The sequence below is a fragment of the Sphaerodactylus townsendi genome, linkage group LG01 (genome assembly GCF_021028975.2).
Source record: "Sphaerodactylus townsendi isolate TG3544 linkage group LG01, MPM_Stown_v2.3, whole genome shotgun sequence".
NCBI lineage: Eukaryota > Metazoa > Chordata > Lepidosauria > Squamata > Sphaerodactylidae > Sphaerodactylus > Sphaerodactylus townsendi.
In genome coordinates, this window is record NC_059425.1 from 65,718,129 (window position 1) to 65,741,489 (window position 23,361).

Here is a 23,361-nt window from a genome sequence, read left to right on the forward strand (position 1 = left end):
AATAACACAGTTATAATGTTTAGTTCATTTAGTCGTTTTTATTCAGCTGCATTCATTCAATCTTGCTTATTCCATCTATTTAAAACAAAGTTATTTGGCCTGCATAATGAAAGGCAAAAGTTGGTTTTCTTCTTATGGAACAATTGATAAGTTAAGGTTTCAGACCAGTTTTTTTAAATAGTTTTTTTAAATAGGTTTTTTCCCAAGAACACAACCAAAATCGATCTTCTTTATAAAGCTCTCTGTAGAACTGGCTGGAATATGAAGAGAGCGGTAAGGAATCACATTGCAATCGTAAGAAACCTTTCTTGGGAGTAAACCTCATTGAATAGAACTGAATCAGATTCTAAGTAGATCTGCTTAAAAAGACACTGAAGTAGATTTCTTTGTACGAGGTCCAAAAGAGTATAAAGCAACAGTAAAAAAACAAGGGACTTTATGGAGAGTCATAGTGCATATTCCAGTCAAAGTAATCCTGTGCCTGTCTGCAGAGTTCCAGATGTCATAACATGATTTTTTTTAGGGTGTTGTGGGTTTTCCTGCTTCTATGACCGTGTTCCAGTAGCATTTTCTCCTGACATTTCACCTGTATCCGTGACATCTTCAGAGGATGCAAGTGAAACGTCAGGAGAAAATGCTACTGGAACACAGCCATACAACACGGAAAACCCACAACACCCTAGCGATTCCTGCCATGAAAGCCTTCAACAATACAATTATTTTCTTTGTCTAGATATATGTTCATATGTTGATTTTAGCAATCATGATGATTACAGAGTAACCATAAATACAAAGAACATGCCAATATGCTTGTACGAGAATAGAAAGGATTTGGAAACCAGATATTTCCTGCAGGTTTCTAGAACATTTTAAATAGCCCTGTAGATCTGGGGCCTGGTTACCTGATGAGTCAAAAGAGTTACATGATGTCTCTGGATTCAGCTATGGCAGAAGGATTGCTTTCTTTGTTTGAAAACCTTTTTGATTGACTGGCAAAAGAAGAAGTAGAGTTGTATAAAAGTTTAATCTGCCTGTAGACAACATAGCTGAAGTATCTCAGCGACATCTGCCATTCTTCAGGGAAGACTTAAAATGAAATCTTAAGGAAATGATAGCATTGGCTTAATTTTGTGATTTCACCAGTTTTGAGTTCTTGAGAAATTTCTAGATGACATGAACATCCTCCCCCATTTCTGAGAAGTTTCCTGATAATATGATCACCCCTCTTCCATTTCTGAAAATTTCCCAGATAATATTATCATCCCCCCCCCCCCCCCGCCCCTCATTTTCATAGTGTCTCCTTTTCTGTGGATTCCAATTGACAGACTTGGTTACTAATGATATTTTTTCACTACTACAATTTCCTCATTACAGGAAAAGAACAGGAGCCTGGTTCCTGATATGTACCAAAGGAAGCAGCAGCAAGGCTGGAAAAAGACTGGGGGAGATGGAAACCTGACTTCAACTCAGAAGTTTATGAATCAGGACTTCGTTGATCTAAGAGACCGCTGCCTGAGTCGTGGCATACGTTTTGAGGATGATACTTTCCCTGCACTTATCAGTTCCATTGGGCCTCACCTCCTGTCAGAAGACAAATTGCATCAAATACAGTGGATGAGGCCAACTGTGAGTAGCTATCAATGATTATTAGAACTGTGGTCCCAGTGATATCTTAACTACATACTAACCAAAAAAGAAAAAGTTTAAGTCCAGTAACACCTTTATGACCAATAAAGTTTTATTCTTGATATAAGCTTTTGAGTGCATGCACACTTCTTCAGATCCACTATTCGTAGACTATGTCTCTTTTAAGTTCATCCTAAAATGAGTAGCTTTGTCATAAACAGATAATCTACTTGACCAAATATTAGTATTGATGGTAGAATATGTTGGTTCATATTCTTTTAATAGCTCAAGAGACCAAATCCTTTTTTTTGATGCCCTGTCCAAGTAGCAGGAACTTTCACTGTGTCACACATGCATCCAAGTTCCATATAAACATTTATTGACTAACTGAAGACAATCTTTATAGCCATCCTATTTAGGGTTTGGATTAGGAATTATCTCTAATGTAATATCTAACAATTTGATGTAGCTGTTCAAACTTCAGACAGAGGAATGACTGCCAGATAACAGCCAATTGCTGTATGCTAGATTGTATCAAAAGGAATCTTATCAAAGGGTTAGGGTAGAAAGAGTTTATCTTGGAAAGTCTTCAATATAAGACAAATAAAGTTATTGTGTAAGATTAAGAAGTTAATTCCAAGGCTGGTACTTGCTGATAGTCCTTCTATTATCCAATCTTGTAAGAACAAAGAAAGGAAAGTCTACTTCTTGGCAGAACAAATATTATGTAGGTTGAATATTGCATACATACCACATTTTCATTAATTATTTGATATTCACTGAAGGTCACAATGGGCTCTTTGACATTCTCATTTTCCTCACTTCTAAGTTCCTGTTTCCTCTGGTGTGGGGAGTTCAGTTCTGCATGTGTTTTGCTCTCTCTAGTGGTCAATTCGACCTAAAACAGATTTAAATCCAGCATAAAAATTCTGCAGCTTAAATCTGCAGGGAGATATGCTGAATTTAAAACTCTCTGATGTCAAATCAGCAACTGGAGAGAGTAAAACACATACAGAACTGAACAGCCCCTCAACCCCAACCAGGAACTTAGAAATAAGGAAAATAAAAATGCAAAAAAGCCCAATGTTAACTAGATTATCTATCTATCTATCTATCTATCTATCTATCTATCTATCTATCTATCTATCTATCTATCTATCTATCTATCTATCTATCTATCTATCTATCTATCTATCTATCTATCTATCTATCTATCTATCTATCTATCTATCTATCTATCTATCTATCTATCTATCTATCTACCTATCTACCTATCTACCTATCTACCTGCCTGCCTGCCTGCCTGCCTGCCTGCCTGCCTGCCTGCCTGCCTGTCTGTCTGTCTAAATTATAACACATTAATACTATTACAATTTAAAACCATTTAAAACACCAAAAGAATTTCTAGAGAACTTCAGCTGTAAAAGATAGATAGATAAAACCCCTACCCTCCCCCGCCCCGCCCACCGGAGGCCAGGATCAAACCTTATTTAGCATAAGGTTTAAACCAGAGATTGGGTATCTGACTGGCCTTCCTCTCCTTATGGTATTATTTTATGGAAATGAAAACTCATTGAACACAAGTATCTGTTCAGATAAGGTGCAGCATTTCTCCCTTTCTAAATTTCATAGTTCTGAATTGGCAAGGTGTACTGGAAACCGGCTTTCCAGGCTACATGTGGAAGATAGCTGTTCCTCTTGGGCCTCAGAGTCCACCTTGGGGAAAGTCCCTGGACCCTGGGCAGAGAGTGATGCGCGCTTTGCAGTGTACAGCAACCCATCTTGCCAGCTCACAACAACTCTGCAAGAAGCCCCCTGGGCAGAGCGTGTGAACACAGCAGGGGCCTTTCATCACCTCCACAGTTACACAAGCAGTGCACATGTCCTACTTGAAAAAGTAGCTGCACCAATAGGATAGTGCTGAATTGGGTGGATTTCAGGACTGCCAATTGCATCACTGTTGTTTCTGAATGTTTGCTGAACCAGCAGAAATGGTGTCAGGCCATTGGGGGTCATTCCAAAAGCTGATAGTTTCAGCTCCTGTGCTTTTCCCCTCATGCCTTCCACTCAAGGTATATGAGTCCTACAGTAGTCCCAGGGATGGGAGGGAGGAGATGCTTCAACTGGATTCTGTCTAACTATTGATGGTTCCTTCTGAAGCTGGTGGATTGAACTCTTAGGCCGCTGTTTCTTCTCTTCAGCCTTTCACTTTGATTACATATGTCTTTTTTGTAACATTTTAAATGAGAATGGAATTTGGTGGATAAGCTGAGGTCCTGAAGAATGTTACAGTAGTCATCCCAAAATTTCCTCAGTGGCCAAAGTACTGTACTTGGTATTTATTTGTCCAAACCTATGACTAGTAGAACCAGTAAAAAAAGCAAAACCACGTGGCTTAACCATATCCTTAGGCTTTACCCAAGACTTATCACCCTCCTCAACAGCATGCTAAATCATTCCTGAAGGAACTGTGCCATTAGTCAATTTTTCTACAAATTTCTAGTATGACTTCAGTTGTCTTCAAAGGTACCATTGACAACTCTGCCCCTTGAGTGTCAGTCACAAGACCACGCTATTCAGTTGCAAAAAGGCAAATGGTTGAAAAATCAGTGAAAGTTTATTACCAGAGCTCTTATCAACTAGGCCTAGTTGGGTCCAGGACGAATTTTGCTAGCAATACATTCATTTTTATAATGATACGTCAACAAGCTGCATTGAATTAATGATTGGCTAATTAGTATTTCACCTCCTCTTTCTTCCTGTCTACGTCTTGTCTAAATTTGGATGCGTTCCGGTATACGTGGTTGGCGACCAGTTTGTTGGCTCCAGCTATACATGTCACAGATAACCATGAAGCAAAGTTCACTGGGGAGGGGGTCAGGAGGAGAAGAGAGCAGGTGGCTTTTCTGAGAATCACAAGAACACAACATCAAAGAGTATTTCTAAGAGAAACCTCGTGGTTTTAGCAAGTTTTTGGGTGCAGGATATAGCTTAACTTGTTCTCTAAAAGGCAAGAAGTTTGCGGTCAGGGCTGTAGCAAGAACAATGCTTTTCAGAAAAATAAAATGCTTTTCAAAGTTTTTCTCTGTAGGTGTTTAAGCTTCAGCAGAGAGGCCTCTAAAATCATCTTTTGGGGTTCACCTTACACCATCACAATGAAATCCTTATTTTAGTCTAAGGTTGGAAAAAGAGCAATCAGGTCCATTCTCTGTTAAAATCAGGTCCATTCTCTGGGAAATCCAAGCATGTGGGGCATTCTTAAGTTATTGGCTGACAGTTAACTACTGGAACTACAAAACTAGAGTTTTGGAAAGGAAGCTTTGGAGGTCAAAAATCAAAATCTACCTTTGACCCTAAAGCAAAGATATTGTTTTATAACAAAGGCTGAATTCTCAACAGGGCTATTTCCCATTTCAGGACTATAAAGGGAAGGGTGGCAAACAAATCTAATAAAACTATTAACTAAAATTAGTACAAATTAGCAAGATCCTGGAAATTAATTTCAACTGCAAGTTCCAAAAAACAATTATATCAGCCCCCTTTCACCAGAACACAGTTTTTGCCCGACAGTAAAGAAGAATAGCACCTCAGTCCAGTTTGTCTCTGCTTGTTCTGCATCTTCTGAGTCATGCAGCATTTGGTTATTTAAGTGACAGATAACTTTTTTCTTTTTTCTTTATTACTGTCACTGTTCCAGATCCAATATAGCAGTTGAGGAGCGAAGCGGGCTTCAATTTTATCTCCTGCATCAACAAGAGAATTGCCAATTACATTTAGAGGCTGGAATCTTTATAGCTGGTAGTAATGCACAAAGCAGAAAGAACACAGCTTGATTTGCAGATGTCAGGCAGTGCTGACAGCTAGAAACAACTTGTTTTGACTTGTAAAGTGAGCCAATTTGATATGGGAGAGTCCCTGAGGGTTTGCAGCAGAAAGTTGTCATTTTTGTCACTCATCTTGATCCTGACATCCATGCCCTTTACCAGTAAATTTGAATTAAATAATTGATTATTGTTTATTTACTATAAAAATATGCCACCCTTCTTTTTAGAAATCTCACTATGGCAAATATAGGGCTTTTAGTAGTCCTCCATCCAGGCAGTAGTTTTTGTAGTATAGCAATAATTTACAACTGGATTTTCCTGTGTGGACAGGGCAATGCATTTGGGAATGACTGCTATAGCTCAATATCCATCCTTGTGTGGATGCAGTCTGATTTTTTTTCCCAGAGCATTTCCGTACCTACTGGTATGTTGCAGTGAATAGGTTGGGAATAGGGGTGTTGAATGTCTTGTCTGCTGGTTCAGCTTGCCTCCTGTTTGCCAATTGTGAACAGAGACCTGATTTTTCAGTGATTGATTCAATAGTTGATCAATCTCTTTGTGAGTGTTTGGCAGGTTGCTTCACTATATTGCTTACTATTCCTGAAGTATACCATCAAACATGGTAATGTCAACAATGGAATATATTTGTGACCTAATGGGGGATATAGGGCAGCAAAAAGAAAAGTTGACTGGCATTTTATGTGCTCATCTGCCTGTTTGATCTGCAGACACTGGGAAGTGATGAAGAGATCTCGGTTTTTGGAAAAATTCACCTGCTGATTTCTGCCTACCAAGTTATACACTTTGCACAATTGCCTACTCTGTGAGAAGCTCATCTGATTCATTTCTGTATCTTTTGTGCCAGAAGAACTATTAAAAAGAGGGGTTCGCAAAATAAGATGCACCTGAATAACCAGGAGCAGCCATTGCTGCTGGGGTGAGCAGCGCAGCAAAATAAGGGGTTGCAAGGTAGGAATTGCATGCTGCAGAACAGGGTGCATTGATTGGCTCCCAGCCGCTTTGGCAGGAGGAGCCTGGGTATATATAGACGCCTCTCCAGGTCCGCGCCCTTCCCGGCGGCGAGACCCAGCAAGGCGTGGTGGTGTGGTTGGCGTCTCGCATAAGGCCTGGAAGGAGACTGGTTGCGGCCTCTAAATTTGCCTTTTCTTTCCTTTTTTCTGACTTTTCCTCACCTTGCTTGTTCTCACTTTTATTCCTTCTTTCTCCTTGCTGGTCGTGACCGGTCTCGCGCTCGCTTGGGTCCCAAGCGGGCCAAGAGCAAGGAACCTTCGGGCAGAGCTCGAGCCCTCTTAAATAGGGTTCGGGTCCAGACCGGCCCGGGGTCTCCGGAAGGCGGCCCGGTGGTCGGGTGGATTGGTGCAGCGACGCTGGCGGCTGCGGCTTTGGGTCTGTCCCCCATTGGCCGGGGCAGGCCCGCTGGCCCAGTGGAGCACCCCTTCCCGGCGGGGGAGGGCTCTCCCGCGGCCTCTATGGAGCCGGCCGGCGACGCGGGCACTGATCCTTTCCGGGTACGCAACTTAGCGGATACGCTGATGCACCTCTCGCAGGCCCTCGGCAGTGTGGCCAGTGATTCCGGTCCCCCGCTGGGTGCAGGGGAGCCGGAGCCCCCCACGTCAGCGGTTGCCGGCGTGGCCCGGGCAGGCACCTCGAGCGGGGCGGCGGAGGCCCTCCAGCTCGCTGCCAGTCAGCCGCCCACATCAGTGGACGATCCGCTGGCCCCTCCGTTCGGGAGAGCAGGAGGAGGAAGCGGCTCGCCGAGGCGCTCCCCGGTCCTCCAGACGGTCTCCCAGCTCTTCATCTTCGGGTGAGTCCTCCGAGGACGACGATGCCCAGGTTGGGGAATTTTGGTTCCAAGGGGAACAAGTGCCCGCTCTCCCATTTTTGATCGCCAAATGCAGGCGCTTTGGGGGTCGCGGAGGCGACCCTTCCCAGCCCGGCTCAGGACGACCGCGGCAACCCGCCTGGGTCCCACCTCCCCAGGAAGCTCCGGGAGCGGGCACTTGACGGGGACTATGTCGATACATTCAAGTTTCCCCGGCGGGAGGGCGAATATGGCTTGTCGGGGGGGAAAGCGGACAGAAAGCGGTGGGACCCGGCGGCAGCCGGGCGTACTTTTAGCAACTGGCTGCAGGGTTTCACTGAATTCCTGGCCCTCGTCGGGGCTGCCTACCCCCTGCGGGCCTGGCACCTGGCAGCCCATATGTCCCACGTGCTGCGAGCTCGGGCGCTGGCCGGCGAGCCAGCAGCCATTGCCTACGATGATGCCATCCGGAAGAACGCGTCCCACAAGAGCCGGTTCCGCTGGGATCTCATCCACGACCAAACCTGGATGGTTGTTGTCCAGCCGGCCGTGAAAGGGGCCGTCGAGCCATCTGCCCCCGAAAAATCCGCAAGAGCTTTCCCGGGGTGGGCGGGGGCAAAAGGGCTTTGTTGGGAATTCAACCGGGGCGCTTGCCAGCGGCCCAAGTGCAGGTTTGAGCATGTTTGTTCCAACTGTTCTGGCAGTCTTGGCAGAGCGAGCTGCCCCAAGCCGGCGGGGCGCTCCCCCTTGCGGCAGGCCCGGTCTCCCGGCGCCGGGCCCACACAAAAGTTTCCGGTGGTCAAAGCAGTGCCCCCGCCCCCGCAAAACATTGACGACTTTTCCCAACTGCAGTCGCTGGCTCCCACACCTGTTCGCCTTCAGCCTTTGCTGGTGTGGCTGCAGCGTTACCCAGACAGGCGTGCCGCGTGCCTGCTGGGGGAAGGTTTCTCCTCTGGTTTTTCGTATCCCCTACCGAGGCCCTCGCAGGGCTTACCAGGCGGACAACTTAAAGTCGGTCCGAGAACTCCCTGGCGTGGTGGCTGACAAACTTGCCAAGAAAATCAGGACCGGTCGCATGGCGGGCCCCTTCAGCCACCCGCCCCTCCTCAGCCTCAGGGTCTCACCAATTGGCATGGTGCCCAAATAAAAGCCCCGGGGGAGTATCGTTTAATTCAACACCTCTCCCACCCCCAGGGCGACTCCGCTTATCATTTCACAGACCCCGAGGTTTGTTCGTTCGGTATGCCACCCTGGACGAGGCCATATCCTCCATTTGGCAGGCAGGCATTGGTGCCCTTCTGGCAAAATGTGACATTCAATCTGCTTTCCGGCTCCTGCCCATTCCCCCCCTGGACTTCGAGCTGCTGGGCATCCATTTCCAAGGCAGCTGGTTTGTGGACAAGGCCATGCCCATGGGCTGCTCTTTTGCCTGTGCAGCTTTTGAGACTTTCAGCACGTTCCTTGAATGGGCGTTCAGTAGAGGGTGCCCTCCGGGCGAGGTGACTCATTATCTCGGGTGATTTTTTGTTCATCGGTGGACACGGCACCAGGGGTTGTGATTTTGCTTTGCAGGCTTTCCAGGCCCTGCCGGCTGAGCTGGGGGTCCCCTTGGCTCCCAACAAGACAGAGGGGCCCTCCACTGCCCTCTGCTATTTGGGCATCCACCTGGACTCGGTTCAAGGCATCTCCTCGCTCCCTGCGGATAAGCTCCTGGCCCTCACCACCCTGCTGCAATCCGTGCTCCATTTAAAAACATGCAGGGTTCGCCAGGTCCAATCCTTACTGGGCCACCTTTATTTCGCTTGCAGGGTGGTGGCGCCTGGCAGGGCGTTCTGCTCTCGGCTGGCTAGGTCCTTGTCGGGCTGCAAGCCACTGATCACCGCATCAGGGTATCCCGGGGTCTGTAGGAGGATCTGCAGGTCTGGCTGGCGTTCCTTCGGGGCTTCAACGGCATTTCCCTGTGGCAGGCACCTCTGGAACCCAGCTTGGAGTTGCAGGTGCACTCTGACGCCTCCGGTGCCTTTGGTTTTGGGGTTTACTTTCAGGGCCGGTGGGCTCAAGGTCTCTGGCCCCCGGCCTGGCATTCACAGGGTATCACCAGGGATCTCACTTTTCTGGAGCTGTTTCCCATCTTGGTGGCGGTGCACGTCTGGCACGACCTTTGGCAAAATTGAAGGGTGCTTTTCTGGTGTGATAACCAGGCTGTGGTTCGTGAGGTGAACAGGCAGTCCTCCAAGTCGGCACGGGTCATGCGCTTGGTTCGCAATTTGGTTCTTACCTGCCTCTCTTTAACATTTCCTTTAAAGCTGCTTTCGTTCCAGGTTTGCAGAATGAGATTGCTGACGCCTTTATCTCGCCAGCAGGTGGATCGCTTTCGCGCCGGGCCCCCCGGGCAGAGCTGTTCCCCCCGACAGTGCCGGCGTCCCTGTGGGACCTTGGCAGCCAGCAGTCATCACAGGTGTTTTGAACTCGCTGGCACCGCCACATGCAGGCAGTACGACCGGAGCCGCGGCGGGACTTCGTGAGCTTCGCCGTGACCACCGGGAGGGATGTCCATGGCGGGGTGGACCCGGGCCTCCTCCTCGAAAGTACCTTGTCCGCTCCATGGGCAGGATGCACCCCCGCACCATGGGGTGCAGCTACGGCATTGCCTTCTATTGCAGGGTCTCGGGTTTTCCGGACGCTACCAAGGCGTCACGGTGCGCCGGCTGGTGGCTGGTTGGCGCAGGGTCGGCCCTAGGCAGAGGGATCTCAGGCGCCCAGTCACCAGGGAGGTGCTTCGGGCAGTCACCGGGTGCTGCGGCAGGTGTGCGCTTCACGCTATGAGCGCTTGCTCTTCACAGCCGCTTCCACCTGGCACACCATGGGGCTTTCAGGCCCGGGAACTGGTCGCCCCCACCAGGGATCGGCCTTCCAGCACCGGGCTGCAAAGGGAGCACCTAGTCCTGTTTGGGGACATGGTCTATGCGCGGCTGGCTCTTTCAAAACCGACCAGGAGGGTCAGCGGTGCTTGGGTCATCATGCCAGCCCTACCGGGCGACACCTCCTGCCCCATCCCTCCACTCATCGCGTGGCTCGCACAGGCCACGGGTCGGTGGCATGCTCTTAGTGCATGAGGATGGGTCCCCTCACCAGGTTCCAGTTCCTGGCGGTGTTCCGGGCATGCCTGGCCCGGGCTGGGCTGCCGCCGCTGAATTTGGCCTGCACTCCTTCAGGATAAGTGCCGCCACGCCGCCGCACAGGATGGTAGGACGCAGGAAGACATTTGCGCTTTGGGCAGGTGGCGGTCCGGGGCCTTCGGGCGTACATTCGCCCACACCTGACTTGTTAATTCTTTCCACAGTGCCTCCAGGGACGCCGCAGACCGTCTATCGACAGGTGTGGGTCGGGGCACAGCCTCGCCAACCGTGTTGAAGAATACGCCTGCACTTCGGATCAAATGGGGCCGACATCTCGGACTCGGGGTGCACGTGAGGATTGTGTGGATGGGGCAGGGGCACATGCTGTGGCATGAGCTGGAGCCCAAAATAATTGAATATATTTTCCAGTCGGCCACACCGGACCTATTGGTCATTCATTTGGGGGAGGAGGACCTCCCTGCCAGGTCGGGCCTTGACCTGCTGTGTGCGCGATGGCCACCACACTTCAGGAGCTTTGCCAGGCATCGGCCTGGTATGACCTTGGTTTGGTCTGGATGCTGCAGCGGGTCCACTGGAGGGGAGCTGTGGATCCCACTGCCGTGGACAGGGCCTGCAGAAAGGTCAACAAGACGGCCGCCAAGGTGGTCCTCTCCCTTGGGGGAGCGGTGGCGGACCACTCCGAGATCTCCCGGGACAACAGAGACTTCTTCGAGCCGGATGGCGTCCGCCTGACCCAATGGGGTTTGGACATGTGGCTTCAGTCCATTCAACTTACTCTCCTCCGATGGTTGAGATAGGGACAGGCTCAGGCTTGAGGAGCTTGGGCGGTGAGCTGCGAGGGAGGGCAGCTCGTGGCGGGCTTGCAACGGTGTCGCACATCTGGGGAGAGAACGAGCCTTCCGGCTAGGGCTCCCAGGCTTGTGCCCTGTTATGGGCCGGGGGGTGGTGCGGGCAGGCTGGCAGGCAGGCAGGCCGGGCCGCTGCCCGACACCCCAGGGAGTGGGGTTGGGTCGGGCCGGTAGGCGGCCATGGGCTTAGCCGGTGCCCGACACCCCAGCAAGCAAGGCAGGAGGACGGGCTGTGTGCGGCCTTGGGGCTTAGCCGGTGCCCGTCTCCTCAGCATGGGCGGGAAGAGGGTGGAAGCAAGGAGTGTTATCTCTGGGGCTTCCCTTCCCGCCAGTCCCATATGATGGGATGGGATGTGCGACCCGTTTGCCGCCCAGCTCTTTTGTATATAGTTATTGCTGTTATGTTTGATATTTCAATAAACGGGCTGCGGCCCATTCCTTTTCCAGCCTGTCGTCGTGGTGTATTTATTGTGCAAGTAAGTCTCACCATCTGCAGCAATAAGCTTTTATAATGTTTTTGATGAGGTGAATTCTTAAAGAAGAAGGAGCATGACCATTATGGCTTTGGCATTTAAGGACCATACACAATACTATTATACCAGCAGTGTAATTGAACATCCCCAAACAAGATCCCCAGCATGACATGTGTTTGGGCCCAAAGCCCTACATATAAGCATTTCACATAGCCAACAACATTCCTAACTGGGGAATTAGTTTCAAAACACTTATCACTCTATTTAGGACTCCACTGCTGGCTCTGGTAAACAGGAGAGCTAGCAGATAAGCAGCAGTTGACTCAATTTCTTTGCTGTGCTGCATGTTATAGGGAAAGGTTTACAAACTCCCATGAGATTCCTTGACAATCAAAATTAGGGGAAAATTTCTGTCTCCTCAGGGCTGTGCCTTGGAAATGAAAGTCACTTTCAATACCTTGGGAACCATGGCCTTTTGAAGGACATGGTGCTGCAGATGGTGAAATACAGCGAGTGGCGTCTCCTTTTCAGATATCGGTTACTCCTGAAATCTACATCTAATTCCATCAGCTGAATAGGCAATGACACCTCTCTTACGAAGCAGTCGCAGGCAGGAAATGTTGTTTCCATTTCATTGAGCTGATGGAATACAAGCAAACAAATGGACTTTTATTTCAGGAATATTGAGTGGATAGAACCTAAGGGAAGAAAACCCTGGTGACTGCCATAAAAAATACACATCAGGTCTTTACTTGTTACTACCAACCACAGGAGAGGAGCTTCCCCTCATGTAAGGAAAAAGCCCATTTGTGTGACAAAAGAATAGCAAATTAGTTATGAAACCATGCTCCAACTCTCAGCCAATTGTGTCCCAAAGAGCTAAGATATATGTGGGAGACTTTTGGTCTAATCATATTATACATTTCCCTGAGTTCATCCCTGTATTTCAATATGTACTTGCTGGGACTGATTCTAATTGAGACCAGCATCACTCGGGGTGGGAACTTAAGCCTCCACCCCTCCCCAAACAAACCCATTTCCCTACTCTGAAACTACCCCAGGGAGCACTATCTGCCCCACTGGCAAAACCAATATATGGTCATCAGTAGCACGTGGAGCTGCCAACAGGCAAATAACAGCTCCCTAGTGCATTTTTATGTCAAAAAACAGCATGGAGGGAAGGCGGAAATTCCCTCTGCTTGCATACCATGGTCCCAATCTGAATCTGATCACTCACAACAGGGAGGTGTGGACTCCCAGAACATATCTGCCTACACAACCTAGGAAAAATGCATGGTCCTTTTGTAGTAAAGTCCTAATAGTACGTTACATTTCACTGGGATCTAGAAATCAATTTTGATTTTGTCCTGTGGAAGATGCCTGTTCTTTCAGCTGGGACTATTTTGTAAGTAGTGTGAAGAACCAAAGGAAGCATGAGGAAATAGGCAGGAGGCCAAAGTTAAGTGTTAAAACAGATGGCTTGCATGTAGAAGGCCTCAGGATGAGTTTTTGACATCTTCTTTTAAAAGAACTTGTGTAGCAGGTGTTGAAAAAAATCTTTGATCTGCATGAGACTGTGGAGAAATTCTGGCAGTCAATAGTAGCCAATACTGAGCTAGGGGGACCAATAACTGGACTACATATCTGTGAAGATATAGACATATATGATATTTTTAATTGTGGCAGTGATTTTCACATTACCTGAGCCAAGTGCAAGCCATTTGGTTTTCTGGAGATCGAAGGCTGTTTCCGCACGAATGTGGAAGCGGCCGGATCAGCGTACTCGACGCCGATCCAACGACGCTAGGACCGTCAGCATGGATGGTCCTAGAAAGAGCCGGGCAGCTGGCGCTGCGGAGCGCCGGCACCCGGCTTGACCCGGCGTATCCCCGGGCCTCCGGCACGTCGCCAAGGCCTGGGGACACCCCCCCTGGCCCTGCACGCCTGCTCCAGCAGCACAGGGCAGGGGGGGGTGTCCCCAGGCCTCGGCGACGCGCCGGAGGCCCAGGGACAAGGTAAGTACAGGGAGGGGGGAAGCGCCGAGAAGCCGCTGCCGTTCAGCCAGCGTTTCCTCAACAGCGTCGGGACGGGCGGCCGGCGCAAGGACGGCGCTGCTGCGATGCAGCTGCGCCCCCTGTGCAAACGGCGGCCTGGGGACGGCGTTTTTGCCATCCCCAAGCCGCCTTTTATGGCCCGTGCAGAAAGGGCCGAAGAGATCCTACTCAGTAGTATCTCTATTGTTACACTTAGAAGCTTGGATAGCTATTTGCCCAAGATGGAACTCTGATTACCCCAGAAATCTCAAAGCTAATAAACAGAGACATTAATAAACAGATAGATAAGCTGTTAATCTGTTCCATTTTATAATGCAATATCATGTCAGACCTTAAAAGAAAACTTAGGATGTACTGAATCTCAGTGTCATCACCTTCTAGACAAACGTTCACAGACACATGGAAATTATGGCCCAACAGATAACAAAAGCAAACACTGGAGTTTCTGCAGGATTTGCTGGTTATACCTCTATTTTGACATCTCTATTTATGAAAGGGGAGAGTGGTTTGAAACTGTTCTTGTAAATAATCATATTCACAGTACAGACCTAAGCAAAGTTGCACTCATCCAAGTCCACGAAAGTCAATGAACTTTAAATGTGTTAACTCTTCTTAGGATTACGCTGTCATTTTCCTCCAGTTCAGTGCACAGGAAAAGAACTCATGCAATGATTACAAAAAAGCATTCCAATCAAAGCTGCTAATCGTGGTGTACAAGTTTGTCCCATCTAGGAATTTTTTTAACATTAGGATTTTAAAAAATAGTGAGAAGGCATTTAAAAGGATTTGGTCATTGATTATGTGAAAGGCCTCTACGTGAGACTCTAGAGAACGGCAGTTAATCAGAAGAGACAATACTGACCTTGTTAGACTCATGGTCTGGCTTAGTACGAGACTGCTTTATGTCTTATAGTGTAAACACTGAAAGCCTAGTATTAGAATTTCTGTTTAAACAAAATCAGTAATGGTTGTTTTCCCTCTTGGCGGTAGCGCTCCGAATTCCACCTATTTGACCAATATGACTCTAATTATCGTACCTTTTGTTGTGTGGTGCTGCCAAGCTCACTATTACTATGAACTTTTGCTTATGAGATCCAAAACAAAAATAATTCACCCTTTCGTGACTGTGAATATGAACATGGCAAGATAAATAAATGAGGGAGATACTTGGGCTTCTCTCTGTGTGTTAAATGCCACCAAGTGACTTTCGATTTATGGCGATCCTATTAATTAATGCCCTGTAAAATATCCTATAATTAACAGTCTTTTTCTGGTCTTGCAAACTGAGGAGGGTGACTGCCGTTGTAGAGTCAGCCCATCTGATCGTGAGCTTGGCAGTGGGTACATATACTTTTCTTTTGGTTATAAGAAAAATCACTGATTCTATTGAAAACTAACTGGCAGCCTCGCTTATCAAGGAAGGCTGATCATAACTCTATGTGTACTGCATCTAAGAACATAAGAACATAAGAACAAGCCAGCTGGATCAGACCAGAGTCCATCTAGTCCAGCTCTCTGCTACTCGCAGTGGCCCACCAGGTGCCTTTGGGAGTTCACATGTAGGATGTGAAAGCAATGGCCTTCTGCGGCTGTTGCTCCCGAGCACCTGGACTGTTAAGGCATTTGCAATCTCAGATCAAAGAGGATCAAGATTGGTAGCCATAAATTGACTTCTCCTCCATAAATCTGTCCAAGCCCCTTTTAAAGCTATCCAGGTTAGTGGCCATCACCATCTCCTGTGGCAGCATATTCCAAACACCAATCACACGTTGCGTGAAGAAGTGTTTCCTTTTACTAGTTCTAATTCTTCCCCCCAGCATTTTCAATGAATGCCCCCTGGTTCTAGTATTGTGAGAAAGAGAGAAAAATTTCTCTCTGTCAACATTTTCTACCCCATGCATAATTTTATAGACTTCAATCATATCCCCCCCTCAGCCGTCTCCTCTCCAAACTAAAGAGTCCCAAACGCTGCAGCCTTTCCTCATAAGGAAGGTGCTCCAGTCCCTCAATCATCCCCGTTGCCCTTCTCCGCACTTTTTCTATCTCTTCAATATCCTTTTTGAGATGTGGTGACCAGAACTGAACACAGTACTCCAAGTGTGGTCGCACCACGGCTTTATATAAGGGCATGACAATCTTTGCAGTTTTATTATCAATTCCTTTCCTAATTATCCCCAGCATAGAGTTTGCCTTTTTCACAGCTGCCATACATTGAGTTGACATTCCCATGGAACTATCAACTAAGACGCCCAAATCCCTTTCCTGGTCTGTGACTGATAGCACTGACCCCTGTAGCGTGTATGTGAAGTTTGGATTTTTTGCCCCTATGTGCATCACTTTACATTTTGCTACATTGAACTGCATTTGCCATTTCTTAGCCCACTCACCTAATTTATCAGGGTCCGCTTGGAGCTCCTCGCAATCCTTTGTGGTTCTCACCACCCTACATAATTTGGTATCATCTGCAAACTTGGCCACCACGCTACCCACCCCTACTTCCAGGTCATTTATGAATAGGTTAAAGAGCACTGGTCCCAATACGGATCCTTGGGGGACACCACTCCCCACATCTCTCCATTGTGAGAATTTCCCATTTACACCCACTCTTTGCTTCCTGTTTCTCAACCAGTTTTTAATCCATAGGAGGACTTCCCCTCTTATTCCTTGATTGCTGAGTTTTCTCAATAGTCTCTGGTGAGGAACTTTGTCAAAAGCCTTTTGGAAATCCAAGTAGACAATGTCCACTGGTTCCTCCTTATCCGCATGCCTATTTACATCCTCAAAGAACTCTAGTAAGTTTGTAAGACAGGATTTGCCTCTGCAAAAGCCATGCTGACTCTTTCTCAGCAGGTCTTGCTTTTCTACATGTTTTATAATTTTATCTTTAATGATAGATTCTACTAATTTACCAGGAACAGATGTCAAACTGACTGGCCTGTAATTTCCCGGGTCCCCCCTAGATCCTTTCTTAAAGATTGGTGTGACATTGGCCATCTTCCAGTCTTCAGGGATGGAGCCTGATTTCAAGGATAAGTTGCATATTAATGTGAGAACATCAGCAATTTCATGCTTGAGCTCTTTAAGAACTCTTGGGTGAATGCAATCTGGGCCAGGGGATTTGGTAGCATTTAGTTTATCAATGGCTGCCAGAACTTCTTCCTTGTCTACCACTATCTTCGTTAGTTCCTCGGATTCGCCTCCTAAGAAGCTTGGTTCAGGTGCAGGAATTTTCCTCACCTCCTCTTGGGTGAAGACAGATGCAAAGAATTCATTCAGCTTTTCTGCAATCTCCCTGTCATCTTTTAGCACACCCTTTGTTCCTTTGTCATCTAACGGGCCTACCGCTTCCCTTGCTGGCTTCCTGCTTTTGATGTACTTGAAGAACTGTTTGTTGCTGGTTTTGATGTTCACAGCCATGCGTTCCTCATAATCCTTTTTTTGCCTCCCTTACAGCTAACTTGCTTCTCTTTTGCCACCATTTGTGTTCTCTCTGGTATTCTTTATCAGTTAAGTTGGACTTCCATTTTCTAAAAGACATCTTTTTTTCCCTAATAATTTCCTCAACCTCCCTTGCTAACCATGGTGGCTTTCTTTTGGACTGGGCGCTGCCTTTCCTAACCTGCGGAACACATTCCAGCTGATCTTTTAAGACTGTGTTTTTAAATAACCTCCAAGCACCTTGGACATTTTTGACTCTCTTGATTTTCCCTTTCAGCTTCCTGCGCTCTATCCCCCTCATCTTTGAGAAATTTCCCTTTCTGAAGGCGAATGCAACTACATTAGTAGTTGTCACTTGTTCGCATGCAGAGATACTGAATCTGACAGCATTGTGATTGCTGTTCCCTATCGGCTCAACAACACAGACTTCCCGCACCAGGTCCTGGGTCCCACATAGAATTAGATCTAGGATCACATCTTCCCTGGTTGGTTCTACAACCATCTGCTCTAAGCCACAGTCATTTAGCATATCCAGGAATGTTCTCTCCTTACTATGACCTGAACATGCATTTTTCCAGTTTATATGGGGATAGTTAAAATCGCCCATTACCACGACATTTTTGCTTTTGTTGGCCTCTCTAATTTCTTTTTTTTCCATCTCAGAATCCTCTTGTGCGCTTTGGTCAGGGGGACGATAATATATTCCTAATGTTAAACTATGCTTCACCCCTGGTATTGATATCCACAGTGCTTCTGTAGAGGAATCAGCTTCCCCTGCATTGTCTATTTTATGTGACACTATGCTCTCTTTGATGTAGAGGGCCACCCCACCCCCAATACGCCCTGTCCTATCCTTCCTGTAGAGCCTGTAACCTGGGATAACAGCATCCCACTGGTTCTCCTCATTCCACCATGTCTCTGTGTTTTGCCCACTATATCAATGTCCTCCTTCAGAACTCTGTACTCCAGCTCCCCCATTTTAGGTCGAACGCTTCTACTATTAGCGTAGAGACACTTGTATACTCTGTCTCTGTCCCTAACCTGGGATTTATGTGTTTTGCCCTCTAGCCTTTTGTAGACACTATCACTTATCACATTGCTATGTTCCTCGCTTGTATGTGGTTGATTTAAAAAAACCTCCTTCTCTGTCTGCATCCCCATGGACTCTGTATTCCGAACCGAAGTCCCCTCAGCTCCTGTCGGCTTTCCCCCAGGGATCAGTTTAAAAGCTGTTCTGCCACCTTTTTAATGTTGGCGCCAGCAGCCTGGTTCCTCTTTGGTTAAGATGAAGCCCGTCCCCTTTGTACAGGCCTGCCTTATCCCAAAAGGTTCCCCAGTTCCTGACAAATCTGAAACCCTCTGCCTTGCACCACCTTCTCCTCCACGCATTTGAGACCCTGTATCTCCGCTTGCCTAGCTTCGCCTCTGCAGCGTGGAACAGGTAGCATTTCAGAGAATGCCACCTTGGGGTCCTGGATTTTAACCTTTTTTCCTAGCAGGCTGAATTTAGCTTCTAGAACCGCCCGTGTACATGTCCCAATGTCATTGGTACAACTGTGGACGGCAACTGCTGAGTCCACCCCAGCACTGTCTAACAGCCTACCTAGGCGAAGCGTGACAGCCGCAACCTTCGCACCAGGCAGGCAAGTCACCACGCGGTCATCACGCCTGTCACAAACCCAACTCTCTATATTCCTGATGATCGAATCACCCACTACAATAGCTCCCCCACCTCCCCGAGGGGTATCCTCAGTGCGAGAGGATATCTGACCACTAGCTAAGGAAGGGGTCCCATCTAAGGGAACATCTTCCCCCACCTCAGACTGGCACCCTCTGTCACCCAGACTCTCATTCTCCATGACATCTGAAGAGATGTCACCTTGGGAGTGGGACCCGGCTGCTAGGTCCCTGAAAGCCTCGTTTGTTGCCCTCTCTGCCTCTCTCAGCTTCTCCAGGTCTGCCACCTTGGCTTCAAGAGAACGGACACGTTCCTTGAGTGCCAGGAGCTCATTGCAGCGAGGGCTTCTGGCCTAGTGGCAGATAGTCATACATGTGACACTCAGTGCAAAACACTGGCAAGCCCCCATCCCCCTACTGGCTTCCTGCCTTCATATCTGCTTTTGTTTAGATATTTAGATATTAAACTTTTAGTCAGTGCCCCTTGGAGCTATCTGTACCTACTATCCCTCAAGAAATGTCCTTATTGATTAATTAATTAATTTATTTTTAAAAAGAAAAAAGAAAGAAATTGCGGGCGCCGCTAGGCGCGCGCCGCTGGTTCCAGAGACTGAACTAAAGACTGAATGACTCACCTCAGGAGCCCCACCTTTAGCAGCCCAGGACAAAGAGTAACCTCTGTTAACCCCTGTTAAGCCCCACCTCCAGCAGTCTCAGCTCCTAGTAGCCTTAAGGAGAAAAAGAGATAACCCCTGCAAACCCCTGTTAAAAATACACTGTTTTAAAAGATGTGGCTTTGAGAAAAGCCCTCCAAAATGAACACCAGAGTCACTCTGCTCTTCCTGGCCCAGTTGCCTTGTCCACTGCTGCTCCTTTCTGCTGGTTCCAGAGATCTCTTTTCCTTCTGGCTGCATTAGCAATATCTAGCAATGATACCTAGAAGCTTCCTCTGTTTATTAATCTTACAGTCATTCCCCATGGGATAACACATGGGAAAAATCAAGTTTCTGGTTTTATTTTTTTAATATAAATTTTTTATTGTATCATTTGAGTTTTACAGTTTATAATTCCTTCTTCATACATTTTCAAACAATACATTCCCCCCCTTTTCTCCCTCCCCCTGTTTCATCTTCTTCATAGTTTTGTCTCACAAACAGCAGTAAGTTCATTCTCTGTAGCCTCTTCTCCCATATTTCTTCATTGACTCGAGCTTCTTTCATCCAGTCCATGTATATTATCCATATCTTCAAAATTTCATTGTTTATCTAGGTTTTACTTTCTGATTCTCTTTGTAATGCATAAAAACAGGTGATATGTAAACTCTCTTTGTAATGCATTCTCTTTGTAATGCATAAAAACAGGTGATATGTAAACTCTCTCCACATGTGGGGAGACAACATGTTTTACACACTGCAGTTCATGGAAGTGGAATCACTAGCCCACCCATGTATTCTGCATCCACTCAAAATTGTAATATCTACACACTTTATTTTCAATTTAAATGTAATTTTCCCTTTGGTCTCTGTCACAAAAAGTATATCAAAGATAAAACACACAAATCCCATTGAAATAAATATGAGCAGGAGATGGATCTCTTATCAATGTATTGTCGAAGGCTTTCACAGCCAGAATCACTAGGGTGTTGTGCATTTTTTGGGTTGTATGGCTGTGTTCCAGTAGCATTTTCTCCTGACGTTTTGTCTGCATTTGTGGCTGGCATCTTCCTGAAGATGCTCGCCACAGGATCCTGAAGATGCTCGCCACAGATGCAGGCGGAGATGCCAGCCTCTGAAGATGCCAGACACAGAATGCAGGAGAAACGTCAGGAGAAAATGCCACAGGAACACAGCATTATAACCCAGAAAACCCACAGACAGTACCCTAGGTCTCTTAGCAGTTTGGGACTTGCACAGAAGAACTTCTTAATGCAATGTGTTGCATGGTATTAAGTGTATAACACATATATAGTACAAGTGTATAAGATGCATTCCAATTAGGAAGGAAGGAAAGAAGGAAAGAAGGAAAGAAGGAAAGAAGGAAAGAAGGAAGGAAGGAATTAGCTTTGAAGCTAAGATAAGGTTTGATGCATGTCTAGATGGGATCCTTCCTGTTCTGGAACTTTGGCATAGCACAGAATTGCTCTGGTGAGATAGTGAAACTTGGGTTCACTGAAGGAATGTGATGAGGAAGTATACGCTGCTATTAAATGTGAAAATCATGTTCTTTTTTTTCTCCAAAGGACATACTAGAAAACCCCAAGTTAATTGTGGATGGTGTGAGCAGATTTGATATTCTCCAAGGGGAAATAGGTAAGATCAAAATTCTGTTTGTTGCTGACAGGACTTTGGTTGGACAGGTACATTTTCCTTCTTACTATTATAACTAACCAGTGGGTATTTATTTTATTTCAAGGCTATAGGTGGCTACTTATTGCTACCAAACAATATTATTTTTAAATTATATATTTATATACTGTTTACTATTTCCCCTTCCAGTAGCTCAGCCTGGTTTAATTTTCTACCTGCTCCTTCCAATGGTTTGGTGTGGTTGACAACAGATAACAAAAATGTGTTTACACAGCAAGCTAACAAATGATTCTTCCATCTGATTTCTGTACAACTTCAAATGCAGCTGCGAATTCAACTATGAATGCAACTGCAAATGAATTCCACTCAGACACATGCAAATATGCTTCAACTCCCCCACCCCCGAACTGTGAGGTGGACAAAACATATAACCCACCACACAATCACTCCACACTGTGCCATGGAGAGAAACATATTTTCGTGACATGCCTCTGAAGATGCAGGTGAAACTTTAGGAGGAAAAACCACCAGGCCATGGCCACACAAACCAGAAATCTCACAACAACCAGTTGATTCCAGCCATGAAAGCCTTTGACAACACTTTGATCCTTACATCAATAGACAATAGAACAAAATAAGTTCTTCTGCAAATATCTTTAATATCAGATTATTATGTTTGATATCACAGCTGCCAGTTCTTTAGCTGGTTGTTGGCCTTTTGTTACAATTCGAGCCTCACCCAGAGGCCTAGGAAGTTGTAATGCATCTGCGTAGTATTCGTGTGGATTCCAGCAGGGCTGCCTTCTGAATCTGACAGATGTTGACTTTGTCAATTTGAAGTGCTGCCCTAGTGTTTTCAGAATAATGCCCAAGGTCCCAATTACTACTAGGACAACCTCAGATGATTTGTGCCATAGGCTCATTCCGCACATGCAGAATAATGCACTTTCAAACTGCTTTCAGTGCTCTTTGAAGCTGTGCGGAATAGCAAAATCCACTTGCAAACAATTGTGAAAGTGGTTTGAAAACGCATTATTTTGCGTGTGCGGAAGGGGCCATAGTCGCTGTAACTCGATTTTCAAATCCTAGTATTTAGTGACCTTCTCATGTTCTTTTTCAACAACCCCGCTGTTTATGTACTGCTATGCAAGCAAAGTTTACCAAGCCTGGATGCTATCACCAGGAGGACCTCCTGGAGCCACCTTGAAAGTCTGGTGCCTCTACCTTGAAAAATGTGCAAGCTGCTTACACACTCAGAAATTCCCCACTGGCTACAATGGAGCACTGCAGAGCACAGAATCTGCCAGAATCTGCCATAGCAAGATCTATGGTGGGAAAATTAATTAACTTTTCCCACCATAGACTTTAATGAGGCTTGCTGTTATCCCCAGCTGGCTCTGTGCTGGAGATTTGGGAAGGGGCTCTGTGAGGGGGGTCTTGCTTTGATAGGGGTGCCTAATTTCCCACAGGGCTGCTCATGACTTTTCTCAAAGGAACCAGCCAACTTTGCTGAAGTTTGGATGACTGGGCACTTGTTCTATGGGCATCAGGTTCAATTAGATGCCCACAGGATTTGCCCCTCCCACGCAAACTTTAGCAAAGTTGGCTGGTTCCTTTCAGGAGACCCACACCAGCAGCCCTGCAGGAAATAAAGACCCCTACCCAGAGCAACCCCCCAGAGGCCCTCCCCATTGAAATCTCTACCGAATCTGATATTCGGGCTTATTTGGCCACACAGATACTTTTATGCCCGAATAAGCACAAATCCGAATTTTACCGAATATTTAAGGTATTGACCAAGCCTCATTGTTATTGCTGTTCATGACTAAAATTTTAGATTTTGGTAGAACAGAACTAAGAGTCAGCGTGGTGTAGTGCTGGTTAAGAGTAGCAGATTCTAAACTTGATTTGATCCCTCACTCCTCCATATGAATGGTGGACTCTAATCTGGTGAACTGGGTTTGTCTTCCCCACTCCTCCATATTAAGCCTGCTGAGTGACCTTGAGCTAATCACAGTTCTCTCAGAACTCTCTCAGCAACAACCTCACAAGGAGTCTGTAATGAGGAGGGGAAAGGAAGATGATTGTAAGTCACCTTGAGACTCCTTAAAGGTAGAGAAAAACTGGGGTATAAAACCAACTATTGTAAACCA

At 46.7% G+C, this 23,361-nt stretch overlaps 1 protein-coding gene across 1 annotated transcript in view; it reads left to right on the forward strand.

Moving 5' to 3' along the window:
• The window catches only part of CAPN13 (calpain 13), a 117,988-nt gene that overhangs the window by 14,696 nt on the left and 79,931 nt on the right, over nt 1-23,361 (forward strand). The window contains exons 2-3 of the mRNA XM_048508497.1: nt 1,375-1,626; nt 21,142-21,211. Coding sequence (XP_048364454.1) covers nt 1,402-1,626; nt 21,142-21,211 — 295 coding nt within the window. The 5' untranslated portion in view covers nt 1,375-1,401. The remainder of the gene's footprint in view (nt 1-1,374; nt 1,627-21,141; nt 21,212-23,361) is intronic.